General features: G+C 39.7%; 5 protein-coding genes across 6 annotated transcripts; 1 reads left to right on the forward strand and 4 right to left on the reverse strand.

Annotated features, from left to right (window-relative positions):
* Window positions 1–62: 62 nt before the first annotated feature.
* On the reverse strand, window positions 63–2909 carry LOC115024315 (sesquipedalian-1-like). Its single transcript, XM_029455783.1, has 4 exons — window positions 2770–2909; window positions 2221–2331; window positions 1427–1730; window positions 63–679 (listed from the first exon to the last, which is right to left on the reverse strand). Exons 2-4 carry the CDS (start codon window positions 2299–2301, stop codon window positions 255–257), a joined length of 810 nt encoding a protein of 269 aa, XP_029311643.1. The 5' UTR covers window positions 2302–2331; window positions 2770–2909; the 3' UTR covers window positions 63–254.
* A 792-nt stretch (window positions 2910–3701) lies between these two features.
* On the reverse strand, window positions 3702–6606 carry LOC115024305 (zinc finger protein 572-like). 2 transcript variants are annotated; one of them, XM_029455770.1, is made up of 3 exons: window positions 6473–6606; window positions 5704–5894; window positions 3703–5568 (listed from the first exon to the last, which is right to left on the reverse strand). In XM_029455770.1, exons 2-3 carry the CDS (start codon window positions 5891–5893, stop codon window positions 4676–4678), a joined length of 1083 nt encoding a protein of 360 aa, XP_029311630.1. In that variant the 5' UTR covers window position 5894; window positions 6473–6606; the 3' UTR covers window positions 3703–4675. The 2 variants fall into 2 exon arrangements, with proteins under 2 accessions (XP_029311632.1, XP_029311630.1); XM_029455772.1 differs by lacking the exon at window positions 6473–6606 and having other exon boundaries at window positions 3702–5568; window positions 5704–5893.
* A 988-nt stretch (window positions 6607–7594) lies between these two features.
* On the reverse strand, window positions 7595–8736 carry LOC115024869 (zinc finger protein 41-like). The gene is made up of 3 exons (XM_029456731.1): window positions 8547–8736; window positions 8331–8445; window positions 7595–7805 (listed from the first exon to the last, which is right to left on the reverse strand). Exons 1-3 carry the CDS (start codon window positions 8734–8736, stop codon window positions 7595–7597), a joined length of 516 nt encoding a protein of 171 aa, XP_029312591.1.
* On the reverse strand, window positions 8732–14139 carry pkmyt1 (protein kinase, membrane associated tyrosine/threonine 1). Its single transcript, XM_029455747.1, has 9 exons — window positions 14022–14139; window positions 12833–13249; window positions 12109–12346; window positions 11687–11966; window positions 11467–11573; window positions 11206–11378; window positions 10639–10844; window positions 8996–10227; window positions 8732–8745 (listed from the first exon to the last, which is right to left on the reverse strand). Exons 2-8 carry the CDS (start codon window positions 13205–13207, stop codon window positions 9849–9851), a joined length of 1758 nt encoding a protein of 585 aa, XP_029311607.1. The 5' UTR covers window positions 13208–13249; window positions 14022–14139; the 3' UTR covers window positions 8732–8745; window positions 8996–9848.
* On the forward strand, window positions 14140–17679 carry LOC115024323 (elongin-B-like). The gene is made up of 4 exons (XM_029455795.1): window positions 14140–14271; window positions 14983–15117; window positions 15321–15429; window positions 16617–17679. Exons 1-4 carry the CDS (start codon window positions 14269–14271, stop codon window positions 16727–16729), a joined length of 360 nt encoding a protein of 119 aa, XP_029311655.1. The 5' UTR covers window positions 14140–14268; the 3' UTR covers window positions 16730–17679.
* Window positions 17680–19136: the final 1457 nt, after the last annotated feature.

The raw sequence follows: 19136 nt of genomic DNA on the forward strand, positions 1-19136 counted from the left end.
AAAGAAACATGGCGTCTGATCTGTTTATAAAAGTTCACTTCAATGTAATAAAGAAACACAGATCAATAGAGCACAAGATCATTTATTGACTGTCAAAAAAAAGATAGAAACAAAAAGTTTTCTCTTGTAAAAACAACAAATATATACAGATATATGTCAACGATAATTGTTGCAGCTCTGATTCCTATTTACATAAAAGCTTTGAAATACAAACACAGGGAATTGAAACGAAGGTTTGGGTGTATACTTCACACTCATCCAAAATCTATTAAGTTTTCGCCCTCAACAAGGTCATCACCCTGTCCCCTCTTTGACCAACCAGCAATCAGTTCTTTCACCTCTTTTCCAAATTCTTCATGCAATTGAATAAAGTCCTCCTTGGTGCCTGAACAGACCCCTGACCACTCCCCCAGAGGCGGAGCAGAAGTGTTAACGGGCACCACGTTTGCGCTCCTTTTGGGCCACAGTTTTGGTGATCTTTTATTAGCTGATCTGGAAGAAATAGTCGGCGCTAAAAGCAGCGGATTGGAGCTCAAACTGGCTCCCGCTGCCAGACCAGCTGCTGCTGCTGGAAACGAAGGTAGCGTTGAAGACTGTGCGCTCCGATAGGCTTCTGGTGTGTGGAAATTCGGCATGATGAATGGGTTGGTTGGTTCAGTGGAGAACTCAACTAACGCATCTGAAGAAAGAGCAAAGACAAACAGAGAAGTACATCAATAATTACGAAGTTACATTAAAAGAGAGCCTGAGTAACCATTTTACTTTCTAGCAAGGCTGCTCAATCACATACACACTTCAGCGATGACCGACATCACTTTTGATTTCCATCATATATTAAACATAAACAGTTAAGGCACAAAAAAATATATTCTTCAAGGAAGGTATCGTCAAGAAGGAACTAAAAATCAAGCTTGTCCTGTCTTTCTGCAACATATAAACAACCGTGCAATAAAACTAAGCTTTGTATTTCATTCATACATTCAGAAGACAACAAAAACATTTAATCTTACAATGTATTGTAATCAAATACAACAAAACCACAACAAAGAAAGTTTTCAAAATGTTGAATATTACAAACTGTGTGTTCACAATGTCTGCACATACTGACTGGCAAGGTTGGCGGTTGTAATCGAGATTAATTACAAAAAATAAATAACTACAATTACAGATTACATTTGAAAAATGTGCATTTAGATTATAGTTACATTGTCAGAGTCAGTAACTGTACATTTCAAAGTAATCTGAGCCAGCCCTGCTGACAGACAGATGTTATGAGATTATAATGTTTGCATATTATGTACCACGATGTGTCTGATGTGGAGGCTGTAAACAGTGACGCCTCACACAGCTGCTCTCCAGAACAAAGGCAGCGCTCTTTATCCTACACCACAGAAAGAACGAGACACTCAGCCTCTCTGTCTCTCACCTTTGTACTTCTTCTCCAGGTCCATCACCAGCAGGGACAGGTAGCTGTGGTTGGCTGACAGCAGGGCTTTGATCCAGCTCTCCTGACTGGCTTGGTCCTCGGCAGAAAACTTGTATGTTCGCAGGCCGGGTTCGCTCCACACCAGCGAGAAGGCAAACTGCTCCTCGGACTCGCACAGCTGGACGGTGCAGCCCTCCAGAACAATCACTCCTGTCACGTCCCGGTCTGCCGGACGGTCCTTGTAGAAGAGGAGGTTCCCCTTCAGCATGCACCAGCGCTTATGATAGGAAGTCTTTATCTCGCCCTGTGAGACAATTGTGCCATCTGTGGTTCACTGACTCATGTAAAAATAGCTCATTTACTCAACTTCCGTAACAGTTTGGTGAAATAAAGTAGTTTACTGAGAGGTGAAATGTCACAGTGTTTTATGATTTCACTGATTCAAGCGCCAAAAAGTGAGTTTAGAAATTCAAAATATTACATTATTTTGAAAGCTTTAATTTAAGTACTCAAGCCATCTATTCCATTTCATGTTTTTGTACTTTTATTTGCCTGCTTTTATTTAATTGTAGCGCTGTAATGGTTTAATCTTAATGTTCCCCTGTAAAGCACTTCATTTTTAAAAGTGCAAATAAAGTTTTTTATTATTATAAAAGATGTTTCAAATATTACAGGCAAAGTTGTTATTGCTAGGTGTTTTTAAAACCTCAATTTAATTTAGTTAATTATTAAAAAGGCAGAAACATGAGGTCTACTTCCTTGTAAATGTGGGGTTTTTATTTGCGGTGTCATACCTTCTTGGACAGGTACCCTTCTTTGTCCACTCGTGAGGTGCAAGATTCAAAATAAGTGACAACCTTTTCATCAATCTTCATTTCAACATCACAGGCTGTTTTGACCGGATCCTGCAACATAGACACAACTAAACATCATTTAGCCTACTTCCTCATTTATTAAAGCGCATGTTTATGTTTATGCACAACTAATATTAAGCTTAATGTGTAACACAGTTAATGTCCGGAGGCAACATAGGCTTCTTTTCCGTGTTGCGACGTGCTATGCTCCACATTCTCAATTGAATACTTGTTAAAAAACAGTGAAGAATAACGTTTGATATCGTTTATAATAACATATACACATGCTAAACTGACCGCCATTAATAACTTAACAACTGTTTTAAGGCGGTAACGTCTTTTGCATCCGTGTTACCGGCGGCGCCTCTGCGTGATAATAATAACTCGCTCATAAATGTCGGTTTCCATTTGTAATATCTTTAACTTCAACATGGGGGAAACTTCTAGACCACAATATGTCTCACTTCCACATGGTTCTTGTTTACTCACCTTTCTTCAGGAGTGAGCAGCTGAGCTTCAGTCTCGTCCTCCGGCTGTGTGTCAATCACTTCCTGGTAGGTGAGCGAGGGCAGCTCCACGTGCACTAACCTGGATGTGCACGCAACTGCAGATGTGGGTTCATTATTAGACCAATGACTTTACCCATCGATATCCTATCCAAGGTGATTTGCATTTAAAAATAACTTTTTATTAACAGAAATTAACATTTATAAAAGAAAGTCTGCATCACTAGTCGGGCAAGGTGGACACAAGTGGAAATCTGCTCCAGTATAATAAAACTAAAGCAGGTTATTTTGTGGAGCTATAAGGGCTGTTTCATAATCTAGTTTTGGGATTTAGTTAATATTATACTCATATATTGTTCCTTTCTAACCGCCAAACTAGTTGTATGTCTTTTAGTGTGTAAATTAAGTGAGTGAAATTCCTTGCATATGTTCACATGCTAATTCTGAGAGGACAGACAGTTCTTGCCATGACAGTGGACAATGCTTCACCAACTCAGTAACTGACCAAATGTGAAATATCGTCACAATCTCCTCTTCTGTTCCTAATTTATGGCGTTTAATAATTGGCCAGAAAAGTGTTTTTGCAGAATATTATGGTGTCACAGGGACTTTTCATAATAAAAAATGTCATCACGTCCTTGAGAACAAGTGGATGTTTGTGCTTAATTTGGAGAAATATGGGAGACATTAAAATAAAAATGTTGTGTGAAATCAAATTATCACTCATTTAACGCACTGAAATCCTGTGGGCAGACAGTATTATATCATTTATTTTATAACACTTGGTTTAGGGGCCATGTACACTATTAAGCATACATTATGACATTTAATGTACTGTACAGTTAGCGTAAAGTTAATTTTCATACTACCTGTAGGTCACCTGGTCATATACTGTATGTGTGATATACTGCCATGTGTACTCTGTTGTGTGCGTTGTATCTTGGTGGAAGCAAGGGGATGTTTTCCTGTTATTACTTTGTTTAATCCATGACACATACAATACAGCCGTGGCAACTTCAACGAGCCTTTGAGTGACCGAGTTTTGTGAAGAACAGTCACTGAGCCGTTTGTGGTGGTAATAAATACATTTATTGTTTTGCTGTGCAAACTCCCAAGTTCCTGGCTTTTATCCTAAATATCTATACATTGCAATAAATATATGCAGGATACAGCAAGCTTCCATCAGTCTGGAAAATCAGGCAATTCAATGACGATCATGCGATCCAGATTCAATAATTGTCTTCAGCATTTAATTATTTAACATGGACTCATTCTGCGCATGATCAAAAGAGGTGTTACACGATATAACACACTGTCACCTTTAAATGTTTTAACCTGCTCTTTAGACCAAAGGCTCGCTGGATATTTATGTCCAAACCCGTTGTTACAGCAAAGTAGAGATCCACCAATATGGCTTATAAGTCTTAAGTTTCCCTTCTATATTGTCTGACACATTACTGATAATGTTTTGCATTCTTAATCAATTATTTTGACAACTGAAGGTGCACACTAAAACTCCACAATTGACAAAATCCTATTACCCAACAACAATATTAGACAGAAATGAATTCACATAGTGATAGAATGCCTTTATCAGTGAATCTCTACCAGTAAAGCTGTAGCCTCTTTTATGCAGTGATTTGCTTCAACAGCCCTGTATTATAACGATCAGATGGACAAAAACACTTGCGTAAGTCGCACACGCCTGGATCATACTAGAGCAGCAACGAGCTTCTTGTAGCAATTCCTTGAAGTTACAAGAAACTCGCCTCTTAATAAGTTCTGTAGCCTATACTTGCAACTATTTCTTGACTAAGGCCACAGACCAAAAATGATCCTTCACAGATTCTCCACAAAGTAAATGTGCAGATTTGAGTCTAGAACAATAATCATTGCTGTTGCTCCCTCCACACTTGCTGTAACTGTAAAATCTCTCCAATGTGAATCTTCTGATGTCTTTTCAGATTTTCCCCCCGACTGAAGCTCTTTCCACACTGGTTGCAGTAGTACGGTTTCTCCCCCGTGTGGACCCTCTTGTGTTTTTTCAGGTCTCCTGCCTGACTGAAACGTCTCCCACACTGTACACAGCCATACGGCTTCTCTCCCGTATGACAACGCTGGTGGATTCTCAAGTTCCCAACCCTGCTGAATGTCTTTCCACAAACAACACACAAGTGGGATTCATCTCTCCTGAAGTGATCCATTCGGATTTTTCTACCATCGAACACAGGTCTGTTGGTTTTTGCAAAGCCATGCCTTCTAGATACGGTATGATTTGAGTGGACAAACATTTGCGTCTCAGCAGAAATCTGACGAGAAGAGTTGCAGCTTAAATCCACACATCCGCTATTTTGTTGTGGTGCTGTTGTTGTGCAGTCTGTTAGTTCTAACTCTGTTTTGATAACTGCCAGGTTTACCCCGAGTGAGGTGCTGGAGTGAAAGGTGCACTCGTTATTGGATGAGATAGCACTGAGGTCTCTGTGTTCACTGTGTGATGTGTCGACTTCTGTTGCCTCCTCAATAATGTGTGCCACCTCCTCTGGTTGTACTCGGCAATGTTCTGTTGTTTGTGCCGAGTTGGACTCAGCTTCTGATTCAGTGTTATTGCAGCTCTCCTGTTGTAGTGATTCTTGCTTCACGTCATGGTCAGTTTTGTGGCTGCTTATCTGTTGCTCTACGAGAAATATGTTTGAGTCCTGCCTCAAAGCGAACCCCAAATCCTGCTCTTGATTCTGTGTTTGTTGTTTTTCTTCAGGTAACGGACTATTTGTTGGTGGAACAGCTGTGAAATCAACACCAAAAGAACAAAGTGTTATAATTTGACAAAGTAACTCACTAACTTCCACCTTAAACCAGTGAGATAGTAACTTTATCTATAATGATTCATGAATTCAAGAAAATGACACTTGTTACCCACCTTTGCTCCCTCTTGTTATATTGTCCTGGAGCTCCTGCAGCTTCCTCTTCAGGCTCTCGTTCTCTCTCTGTGTTCTGGCAGTTCTCTCCTGGTACTCTGACACCGTGTCCTTTACCACCTCCAGAACCTCCTGCACCGCTTCAGTCAGTAGCTTGGCCACACGTGCGTTTAAACGTTCAAGTTTAGACATCCTGAAATAAAAAGTCACAAGAAATGACTGCTAATGCACAATCCTCTGCAAGGGGTGCCATGTGTATACAACTGTTATTGCATAATCATTAATAGTAATGATTCACAAACACTGCTGTGTAACAACACTGCTTCCTACTGTTTCTTAATCATAAAATGGTCAACTGTGTTGTTGTGTTAAAATAGGGAGTTCAATATATACATGTGACATAACATACATAATATTCCATGATACACTATATATGAAACTGTTGTTGTACATTGAGTCCATATTGGCCTGAGTTTTGAAACCTTTTACATAAATAGTTGATATTTAAGTGATACAGTCATCTTCATTTACACCAGTGGTTCTGCATTTTGCCACTTTATTTGCAATTAGGCTGTAACGTTACATTAATAACAGTGACATGTTTGCTAAATTACATACTCTGGTCAGCATTTCCACGGTAAGTGTTCAACATAATGCTAAGTGTTAATATGAGTTCGAGGTTTATTTTCTATAAAGCAGACATATTTCAACACGTGTTTAATGTTAGGCTACTGTCAGTTCACTAGCTAAGCATGTTTAGAGTAGCTGTACCTGCAGGCTAGTCGTGAAGACAGATAGCTAACGTTAGCAACATTAGCTAACTCCGTACGTTAGCGTTATCCTTTCCCCGTAAAACTTCCAACATACGCGTCATGTGGTTACTGTAGCAAGACTTTTAAATAATGTCCAGCCACGGGTAAAAAAAAAAACAAATAAAGGAAAATTGGAAATAATATTACAAAGCACAAATCGAGAAGCAAGATAACAGTGAGAAGTATCAATCTCCGGAAGCAGAACCTGATATACTTCCGCTGTGATGTGGTTTTCAAAATAAAGGACCGAGTTTAACACATTTATTAATTTGCACATCACTGTATAATATGTATTAGTCTTTATTCACTTGGAATCTGACCTCGAGCAGTTAACTTCACCTCCTATTGAAATCTTCTGTGACTTCAAATCAAAATTAAATCTGTATTGTCCTGTTATTTCATACAGCCAATGAAAGTAACCAAAAACTGGGATTCTACGCTTTATTAATGTGTCCAAGAGTCACAACAACAGGGAGTTAAGCTTATGAGACTCATCTGGTTTCTGTGCAACCAGTTCATATCAAGCTTGAGATGGATTCGACATGGACCTGTGTATTTTGTAGGTAATGTATGTTTCATATATGCACCTGTTGACTGTTAAAACAAACAAAAAACTAAACAAAACTGCCTGACACCTCTCACCAAACTGCAATTCATTTTATTATTGAAAACAAATGAGTCCTGAGACACATATTTTTTAAATACTAACTCACCTTTGGGAGTTTTATCCAGCAGGCTACAATTTGCTAAATGTTTTGTTGAGTTTTTAAGTTGACAACAGAATGTCTGGTTTTGTTTTGGAGATTCAGATTGTGTCGGATCATTGTAAAGGATTCTTGTTGGCAATTCACAACACTTCACCATAAAGATGTACCAAATACATTTATTTTATTTGGAAATTGAACAATGTAGTATGGCAGGAACAGTAGGAAAGATTGTGCTTGATACTTGAATGTTGACATTTAGGCCTTTTCTACTATAATACGCTTCACAATGGAACACTTGAAGCTACATCACTTTCACTTACAGTCATAAATATCAATAACATGATATTTATAGAGAAAGTCTGGATACAGCAGCCTCACAGATGAGTTTGAAGGTGTTTCTTCAGGTTGCTTGAGTGACTAAAACTTTTGCCACAGTGAATGCAGCTAAACGGCTTCTCTCCTGTGTGGTAGCGCAGATGCACCGTCAGGTAGCCCGACTGACTGAAGCGCTTCCCGCACACCGAGCAGCAGAACGGCTTCTCCCCCGTGTGCACCCTGTTGTGTTTCTTGTAATCCCCTGCGTGCCTGAAGGTGCGACCGCAGAGCGAGCAGCAGTAATGTTTTGTGACATTTCTCTGAAACTCTCTTGAGCCTGAAGCACCTTGAGCAGTTTGAGTTGTGTGTTGTTTTCTTTCTGCTCCAACTCTGTTGGTATTGTTGTATCTTTGGGTTAGTGGCTCTTTGCCATTTTGCTCCACACTGAAGACTGGCTCATTGCTGAGTCTTGAATTGGCTTGTGGAGGATCTAAATGTTGTCTGTTTGAGGGTGCAGCACTTGTACCAGCATCATCATAAAAATAGTTTGAGTTGCACATACGGTCTTCATCCGACGTAGGCTCTACTTTCATTGTATTTTCAGAGAGTGTAACTGCAATGATAGGATCTACAGGGTTCGAAATTGCCGGTCCATTATCAGTCTCTGTTTTAGAGCTCTTGGATTGTTCAAGTCATCACCACGTAAATGTGTTCCCGTCTCAACTCCAGGGGAGAGACACGGGGACGGCTAATGACGTGATGGATGCTTCACAGTCAAGGTCTTCAAATGAATACAACGGACAGATGACTGCAATGTCCTTATCAGAGGGGACGACTTCAATGTCCTCTTCCAGCTCTTCTTTCGGTTTCTGCTCCATCACAGGAAGCTGCAAAATGTGTGCCACAATTTCTGCACGACAACAAAAGGGGACAAAGCACAAATACAGTCAACTTATTTGATCAAACAGGTTCAACATTGCCGGACACAAGTTGGCCATTGTATCGTCTAACCATTGCTCTCCGGTTGTAACTTGTCCTGGAGCTCCTGCAGCTTCCTCTTCAGACTCTGGTTCTCTCTCTGTGTTCGGGCAGTTTTCTCCTGGTACTCTGATACAGTCTCTTTCACCACCTCCAGAACCTCCTGCACCGCTTTAGAAAGCAGCTTCTCCACTCGGAAAGTCAGACGTTCAATTTTGGACATCTTTATTGGCTGATCATTAAAAAAGAAAAGAAAAGAACAGGTGTGCATTTCACCAATATCACAGATGTATATCCAGTCTCTCATACCAACTATTAAATAAACATGTATGACGATATTATAGCCTGCAGACATCACTGCAACAACACAGATTAACTATTAGCGCAATAGCATATAAAGATTACTTAACACTGTTAAATAGGCTCCTCAGGACGTTTAATCTTTCTTTTACCATTTCATAACTGAAGGAAAAGCAGCATACCGTGAACCTAATGTAACTCCGTTAAATATTGTCGAAATCTTTGATGAATCCCAGATTATAATAGTGATCCTAGATAAATCTCTCAGGAACTTGCAGACCGGATGTAGATGTAGCGTTTCCACGAGATAAAAGGAGTCGGAGTCTCAAACAGGTTTGGTATGAATGAATATTCCGATAGATGTGGGTATCGTGTGCACAAACAAAAAGGTCAACCACATCCTCTTCCTGGGTTTTTTTTAAGACGCCTGGCATCCAGCGCGAAGTGCGTTACTGCCACCTACTGGTGCAGACATACTGAGTACATCTACATTCATTCATTCACTGCTGATCTTATGATATACTGCACATATATATTTGATTAACATCTGATTCAGTGCAAATAACGTTGTCGTCATCGTCCTTTCACTGACAGGTATAATTGCAGACTCACAAACACACACCAATCACAGCTGTTTTTTATTGTTTTGTTGAAGTTCCTTCTACTAAAAAGATATTCCACAAGTTTATATCCTGTTTCCCTTTGTTTTATTTTCTTCTGTGACTCATGAGGTAAATGACTCAGAGTGCACCAAGCTAATAATAACTTATATCCACAATACATCATGACTTGTCATTTCAGCAACAGATTGCATTTACACAAACATAAAAAGTGCTTTAAAGGTCTGATTATACGTTCATCTCTTTTACCCTAAATATATTGCTTTAATTAAACGTTAAAAGAAGCTGTTGTAAGACTGTAACAAAATGGCAAAAACAGTTCATACGAACTAAATTACATTCATAAAAGTTCCAACTTCACCCGGCATTTTGAAGTGAAAACACATTTCCCCCCTGAATGTAAACGGTCTTTTGCTCATAGGTGTCCCTCTGAAGTCGTGTCCTCAAACAGACTGAGCAGGTTCTTTGGTTCAAAGTTGGGTCGGGGTAAAGGCTCCTCTGTGCGGACCCAGCTGCGACGCTGCGTGGATTTGGTGGATGGAGAGTGTTGGCTCTGCGTGGAGTTTTCATTCAAGCCGTCTGCACAAAGCTCTGCGTGTATGGGGCTGGCTCTGGGTGTCAGTAGGCGGCAAGAACCATTTGAGTGAATGCTGGAGGGGGTCTGCGCTAAAATACAGGAGGACCAATCACCCAGGTTTGAGTAAGTGGGTGTGTGGGCAGGACTTCGATGATTGGGTCTCGGGGATCCTGGGAGAGGAGTGGAGGTGCTTTCCACAGACAGTCTAGATTTTACCCTGTGGGATGGGGGGGGGGGGGGGGGGATTTGACAGAAATAACAAACTTAGTTCATGACAGAGGCAAAGTGTCCCAACAGCTGTTTCTTTACTTCACTGTTACACAATTACCTTGTTTTTAAGGTTGGTTATCTACGGTTTATTTTGGACTTAAAGGTGTAACAAACAGAAAGCTTTAAGTGGTCTTCACCTACGCTTAAGAACTTCCACACTGACAACATGATGCGTGTGTATGTGTGGCTGTGACGTTGCTCTCTGTGTTGCTGTGTGCAACGTAGAACCAATGCACGTGTGTAAATTTGACCGGATTCATGAGACAGTCTCATACATCCGATTTTTGTTTTTGCCGGTCAAATTTTGTCAGTGCATCAAGTTATGAATGAATTACATTTTTTATACATGATTCTCTACCTGTGTGAGAAGGTGGGGGACATCTCTGTGTCTGTGGGATCCAACACAAACACTGCATCATCCTCTGGGCTCCCAGAGTCAGCATGCATGGCACTGAGCGGCAGGGTTAAAGCTTTGTCCCAGCTACCCTTAGGAGGAGTGCAGGGCACTCGCTTGGTCCAGTGAGGAAAAAAGGACAAGAGCCTACACCCAAAGCACACCACCAACTATGAGAAAAAGAGCAGAAAATGTAAAGTTACTTAACGAAAGTTAAGTTGAACAACCTTTCAAAACAAGCAAAAATGTTTTTTTTATGTATGCCATGGCTTAGAATGTAATATGGCACTTAAATGCACTAACTTGGTTTAGTTTTGCAATTTAAGCAATAAAAACTGCCGAATTTTCTAAAAAGAAACCAATTAAGTGTTTATTTTAAGAGACCCGTTTTATTTTCTCTTTTGTATATTTATTTACTAATATCTCTTAAATAAAGCAAAACTATTTTTGACTCGATTACTCAATGAAATGATCTGTAGAATACTTAAATATCAAAACAAGTGATAGCTGCAGCCCTGTTGGACACATTACCTGACAGAGGGAGACCAGTGTTAGCGTGGTCTCCGCCAACATAAGATAGATACGCCTCTTCCACCTGTGTTTCCTAACAGACGGGAGAGCAAGGAGCTCAGAGACCGTCGGCCTCTCAGATGGTTCTGAGGCCAGCATCATCCGCAGCACTGTCTGAAGCTCGGTTGTCAGGCCTGCAAATACAGATGGAAATATTCAAAACATACGTAATTTGATTAAAGATAAAGCGACAATTTATGAGGACTTAAAAGTGGATCTTACCTCTGGTGAACTCTGAGGGGAGGAAGCCTTGTCTGAGCAGTTGCCAGCCCTCTCCACCATTTGGAACCTCCATATTACAGGCAAGCTCCAGAATAGAAACACCCAAACTAAATTAAAAAGGATTAAACAATATTTAGGCCCCTATTTAAATCAGATCAATCTGTTGCAGATTTTACAATATCATTTAATTTGCTCATGTTTGTTTGTTTGTTTTTTTTACCTGAAAACATCTGCAGCGGGTCCATACTCCCCTCGGAGCAGCTCAGGGGCCATGTATCTGGGATCTCCCTCCTGGATGTCGTCTTTCACTTTCCCCTCTACAGACTCTGTGCTCTTCTGTTTAAGCTCAAACAGCAGCCCAAAGTCCCCCAGCTTGAGGCGGCCAGAGTCAGTAATAAGGACATTGGCGGGTTTGAGGTCCAAATGCACAAAGCCATGAGAGTGCAAGTGTTGTAGTGCTGACAGGAGGTCGCACAGGTAGGCCCATGCTGCAGGTTCATCTGGATTAAAATGTTTCAAACGAAAGTCAGTATGTCTGGGGATTGGAGAATGTTCTCGAAAAAGAAGTACATGCAATATATGGAGCAAAATATAGCTGATACAACATCTGAATAGATTTTATTGTCTCTTTTTTGGACAGACCTGGGCCAGGAGGCTGGTTCTCAGCATGGAGTAGCAAGCTGGTGCTACACAGCTCTGTCTGGATGTACAGTCGGCCACACTCTTCCCACGCTGCCACAAAATTGAGGATGTGAGGGTGGGGACAGAGGCGCTCGTGGTTCCTGGCTTCCCTCATGCTACGGTTTCTCTCACCGTTTCCCCTGAAGCGATTAGTAGAGCGCTTGACTGCATACTGGCGGCCGTCCAAGTTGCTTTGCACCTAGAAAATACAGGAAATGCTGAGGTCTTCTATTCTATTCGGGGATCCCCAAATGATAAATCAAGTGAAACAGAGATATCTATATTTGTATTCCGAGCTTCCTAATTACAAAAAACACGGCACATGTGTTCAAAAAGTCAAGATTTTATGTAAATTTCCAATGTTTAGGAATGTTTTTAACAAAAGCAATGCTTACATTGATCTTCATATTAGAGACTGTTCATTTCTCAACTTAGACAGCCCCTTATATACTTTTTATTGTAAGGGTATTAAACTTGAGTAGACTATCTTATGTCAACTTTCTAACAAAATTATAATCTTTAAAATGCAGAAATGTCTTAATGTAAAGAAACAACAAAATATAATTCAGTACATGTATTACACCACTTTTATAAACATATATACACACACACACACACACACACACACACACACACACACACACACACACACACACACACACACACACACACACACTTTGCTCACCTTGTAAACCTCTCCGAAGGATCCTCTTCCCAACAGGCCCAAATTAGTGTAGCACTGACTGAAATATGACTGCTGTTTGCTTGGATCATATACAGCATTCGGAGGGGGAGACTTACTCAGGGAACACGACAGGGGTGTCCAGGGGGATGCAGGCTGGGGGAACATCCTGCTCAGAGGGGGACATCCCTTGGATGGTGGCAGTGGGGGCAGAGAATGTGAGAGCTGGGCAGGGGAACAGTAGGATGAGTTGGATGTGGACGACGAGTAAAAAGGGAAACGGCGCTTTTTGAGGGAGAAGGACTGCTCAGCATGGGAGAAGTGGGTGGGCAGAGGGAGAGGCACCCTGGACACTGAGGTTTCCACTGCCACTGACATTGTGTGGATTTTTGTTCAGCTCTTTTCTTTGAAGATAGTGAGCTGCAACATTCAGAGGAAGACCATTACACAATAGCAGGTTACAGTTAACATCAATGTACCAAAGCCATTTTTGCAGAGCTCATAGGTTATTATGGAGAAGTAATCTGTCATACTTATTTGTCCCAGAAGCAAAATTAAGTCATATATTAAATGCCCCCCTAAAATGTATTAATCTAAACTCTGACCCTCTTAAATTCTATCTACTAATAGAGACTAAATGTTCAGGTACTTAACATATCAGTGTTTCTACCTTGGTGTAGGTTATTTTTCTGAGCAGGGTGGGTCACATTCATTTGTTTCGATTACAGAGATCAGACAACCTGAACATCCTGCTTGACAGGTTGTCGGCCTGTCTGATAACATTAATAATACAATCTTAGTCTTGATCCTCTTGATGGTCAGCTCAGGAGATAGCTTTCGGCATGAAGAGGTACAATAGGCCTGCTGAATGTTAGCTAGGTTAACCCGTACACTGTATTAAATAGGGTAAACTGAGTAAATACTACAATTTTGAAAACGTCACGCTTCAAATTTACATTTATTTCAGGTACTTTGCTAAATAAAAAAACATGGATAACGATAACATTATTAATTATCTGCCATTACTGACAAATGTCACCTCAATAAAACACATTTTGGCTAAAGTCAACTAAGGGCGGACCCAGTCAACAACATAACAACATAACCTAGCTAGCTAACTTACAGTCAAATATAGTAATGTAAGTGACAGTTCAACGTTACAAGTAGAATTAAGTAATGTATCACAACAGACCATAATCCAGTGTCCGTCCGTCTTCAAAACAGTGCCTCAGATAGTGTACAAATCAAACTGCTCGTACTCCGTTCAGCATGTAACTACCTCGCGCCAAATTCTGAAAATGATACGCAGTGTTGCGTAACTGTCTTACGTGAATACGGACTGCTTATCTGTATTGCGCAATATCCGCAAGCGGTGCAGTCTGGGGTTCTGCTGCACAACACAGGGCTGGCGCAACTGGCTAGCTAGCTGATCACTTGAAATGGTAACTTTATTACTATTATCGATCATTTTCTGAGATTTGGTCCTTATATACAAACACTGAATTAACCTTCCGCTCGTTGTTGAAAAGTATTAGCTCTTTAGTAACACACGATACCGACGGTTATAGAAATGTTTATTTCCGTTTATGTCTGCTAGCCAGCTAATGCTAAGTTTGCTATGTTAGCTTCGCCTTCTCATCTAACGCTAGCTATAACAAGAGGTATAACTTAGCTTGGCTAACCTTGGAAGATATGTAACATTAGCAAACTAACCCAGTTAGCTGAACTTATACCGTCAGTGTCAGACCTCTAGTGTCCATTAATTAAACTGTCAGGCCTAGTTTGGACTCAAACATCTAAAAGCTGTTTCGTGTTAGCTCTTTTTGCGTTAGCTCAGCGCTAAATAACTTGCACTTGCATTTCTTTAAAAGGCTTACATGTTTAGTCTAACGTTACATACAGGTTAGTAAGGTGTTATAAACAGTTGCCAGATGGACATGTATGTACGATCTACATGGCCTACTGAGATGTTTAGTTGAATAAAGAGTGGTTAGAGGAGGCATAATCAGCTGTCCTGTTTGGTATTATATGTTCTCTATTCTTGAGAGTGACTGGTTAAACAACTTCAAGCCCCCATCTTCCAGATAAAACTACAAATCAAGTCGCCTTTGACATAGTTTTTAACACACAATTCTCTGCCCACTTTCATTCAGGATGTGTTCTTAATGATCCGGCGTCACAAGACCACAATCTTCACCGATGCCAAGGAGTCCACCACTGTGTATGAGCTGAAGCGTATTGTTGAAGGAATTCTTAAGAGACCACCTGAGGACCAGAGGCTGTACAAAGTGAGTTTAGGGACAAGTATGCCAGTGACACCTCATTAAGATCAGTCACATAACTGACAGTATCACAGTTCTGTGTAGGTGACAGTGGTGGCATGTAACTACTCTTTCCCCAAGGGTCACAAAAAATGCTATCTCATTATCATTCATACATTTAAGCCATTAGGCAAACCTGTGATTTTTCTGCTTTTTTTCCCCCCCCACAGGATGACCAGTCGCTAGAGGACAGTAAAACTCTTGGTGACTGTGGATTCACCAATCAGACTGCCAGACCTCAAGCCCCAGCTACAGTTGGTCTGGCCTTCCGCATAAATGGTATGTTCAGGTTATGCTATTTGTGTGCTTCTAAGGATCATGGATATTTATTTATTTTTTACTGATATTATGGAGATTTCAACAACAATGAGTAGTACCATCTGTCTGCTTCTTATCAACAAAACTCTGCTGTTTAGAGTGGGCAATATCACAAATTAATTGAGTGATTTGATGACAATCATTTGTACTTTGTGCAAGTTAATGTGCATCCATCTCATTTAGGCCCCCAGGATCTGTAATTAGGAGCTGTGGCATTATGTTTGTCAGTAGATACCTGTGTTTATTTACTGTAACTCATTCATGCTCTTGCGCTGTTAAATATCAATCTGTAATGTTCAGGGAAGACATCCAGAAGAGATTTTCTTATGAAACAATGTAAATTTACCTCAGTCTATACTGTATACTTCAGCCAGTGAACACAGAGTTCAGCTTTGGTTGCGCAAGTTTTTAGTGAGTACTTTAGTAGATAGAATAGAAACCAAGATGGTTGTTCGCTGAATAAGTTTAATTTTTTTCATTATACATAAATTGACATTTATGCATTTTACTGAAAATGCATAAAATCTAGCGGTGTAATGATTCTCAAAATCCATGGTTCGGTTAGACCTTGATCTTTGAGCCAATTCAAAGCTCAGTTATTATTATTATTATTATTACTATTATTATTATTTATGTTTTTGGGAAGTAAATGGGAAGAAATGTTGGGAAAATGTCTGGATTTGATTAAAACAACCAGGAACACTGAAGCGGGGTCAGGTTTCAGAACTTTTACACTCCTAACAAAAACTAAAGAAATTATATTGTTGTCTTGTGAGACAAATCTCTAGACATAAGATTTAAATTGGATTCAAATTGTCTGTAAATGTAGTTTGAATATGATTCACAGGAATTTTATCCCATGTGGATGTTTAGCTATCTGGACTTAATAAAATCAATGAGGTGCCATTCAGGATATACTTTTAAAAAATAAGAGGGATAAACTAGTACACATGTGACCAAACTCTCAAGATTAAGTTCATTTTGCACCTTTTTTTAAGAGTGCGTTAATCCAGACCAGTCCAAGTCCACCCAAAGACACGTGCCACGGTCCATGTTCACTGCAGCAACGTTGTGACATGACTGATGCAGCCACATGCAACTCTGATGTCACCATGGAGCTAATGTTTCCTTTCTCCTCTACCCTTTAGATGAGATGTTCGAACAGCTGCACGTCGAGGCCTTCTCCAGCCCCCCAGAACTCCCTGATGTGATGAAGCCTCAGGACTCTGGTAGCACTGCCAACGAACAGGCGGTGCAGTGATAACAGGGAGAGGAAATGAGCAATGGAGGGAAGGATGGAAGTGGGTGTGTGTGGATTAACGTCAGTGGAGAAGTAGCGGGGTGGAGGATATGTAATATAATTTCAGTTGATGGATGGGGACATTATAGGTAACCAAGCCTATCCATGTTACCTTCATGCTATCATCCCAGGCCCCCCCCCCCCCAATTTGCTTCACAAATCTTTTTTTTTTTTTTTTTTAGGCTCTTAATGATTTCCACATCACATGCGGTTCTGCTCCTTGACTTTGCTCTTATGCACCAACTGGCTCAAACATTTTGAGTGAAGAAGTTGGTTTGGAAAGTATGATTGTGTGTGTGTGTGTGTGTGTGTGTGTGTGTGTGTGTGTGCGCGCGTGTACGTTACTATAATTATTATCATTAATATTTTGGAAAAGGTGAAAGCGTAGTTGTGTGTCACAGTGCTTTAGAAGTAACATGCATAGGTAAGGAGTCCGGTGTCTGAATCGGCAAACTGCATGAACAAAATTCAAAACAAAGGCTTTATTTTCACAGAAACGGATAAACCTTCAACTGATAACTTTCCTTGGGTCTGATTCTCCCAGTTGTGTTGTACATTTCTGATTTGATTTCATACCAGGAAAAAAAAAAGTCTTTATAATCATTATGTGTAGTTTTTTTTCAGTCATTTTGTTTTTGTTTTCATTATGTTGTACTTGTCAGTTCTTTGTTGTATGTTTCATGCACTGAGACCAAAGGCAGGGACCTCTTGGACAACAGAGGGAGTTTATTTTTGGTCAAAAGACATTCTGTCTCCGGCATACTGTACACACAGGAGAAGAGTTTTGAAAATGCATACATCACCACATGTCACCAACCATCAATGTGACACCTTCCCCTAATCACACAAACATAGCCTGTAACTGTGAGCTTGCATAATTAAAGGTTTTTCCTGTTTTGTTTTTTACACTGCTGGCTGACTTTTATTTTGAATACAGGTTTGTGTCAACATTTAATGAAGAATTTAAGGGGTCTGTTAGCAGGTCTGTATTATGCCTTATTCACAGCAGACATTTTGAGTAGTGACATAGTAGGAAAAGCTCAGGTGTAGTTAATAACATTAACGATGGCTCCGTTCAGCATGCAAAGTACTAGGATGCAAAGTACCAGGATTCTGAAACTGATGCTGCTAAATGAAACTCTGAATTTGTTCATTTCATTAGTTACACCTGTGCTTTTCTTGCTGTGATATTTTAAAAAGTCTTCAGTGAAAAAGGGGTCTCCTGGTATATGACCACCTGAAGTGCAGTTTCTATTAAATGATTCACACATTGGTTGAAAAAAAAATAGACAAATACAATTTCTTCTCAGTTTGTGTGCCATTGTCCTCGGCCTAAGGCCAAGAAAAGTCTAGGAATTTATGAATAAATATATAAAACAAATCAATGTTTTTCCTCACCGTCTCCAGACCTCTAGGGTCCCCAAAAGTCTCAGGTTCACTGTGTTAGTTGGTAATTACATTACTTTGCTCAACACAACTCAGTCCTGCATTATTGCGTCATTTGGTGCGAGATACAATTCTAAATATGTCAGAACAACATTTTGAATGTATATTCAACATATTTAGAATTGTATCTCGTGCATTTTCCAAAATTAAGTTGTGTTTCTACAAATTACCTCAAACTAACAAACATACAGAAAACCTGTGAGTAATCCAGTATCAAAGTACAAGTGAGTGTCTGGATCGCTGTGCAAAATATAAAGAAGCTGAAATCTGCGTTGTGCTGTATGAGAACTTTAAAGGCAACAAGGGACCCAAACAGTTTAGAGGATAAGTTCACTTTTTTTTCATGTCTCATAAAAGGATACTCACATCCTCATATTTAGATTCTTATTCGGTGTAGTTGTTTCCCCTCTTCATACTGGCCGTTTAGAGATCCTCTCATGAAGCAACTTCAATGTAAGGGATAATGTGCAAAACTGCATTTAGGAAAGAAACTAACATGAAATAGTTTTAGGATGACAGGGAGGGACAATTACAGTGACCCGTTACTCTTTTAAGTATATATATATATATATTTAAGATATACTAGAAACAAATGTGATCCTTCTGTTCTGCTATGGAGTGAAGAACCCTCTTAGAAAATAGTTTGTCAATCTACTTTTTTATTTTTTATATTCACAATAAAATAAATATTTTATTCATGCATTAATATTTGTGATATTTAATAATCCAATTAATGTATTTACTTTTTAAATATTTCTTTACTGTTTGTTTTTTTTAAATCTAAATGATCAGACCAATTTGTTTTAAATGTTATCCTGTCGTTACTGCTGTATGCCGGTATAAGATAGGGATATATAAATAAAAATAAAAATAAAAAGTAGATAGCTGGAGTCCTAACGTTACATGATCATATCCAAATGTT

Source organism: Cottoperca gobio, chromosome 19 (genome assembly GCF_900634415.1).
Source record: "Cottoperca gobio chromosome 19, fCotGob3.1, whole genome shotgun sequence".
In the NCBI taxonomy this organism is placed as follows: Eukaryota; Metazoa; Chordata; class Actinopteri; order Perciformes; family Bovichtidae; genus Cottoperca; species Cottoperca gobio.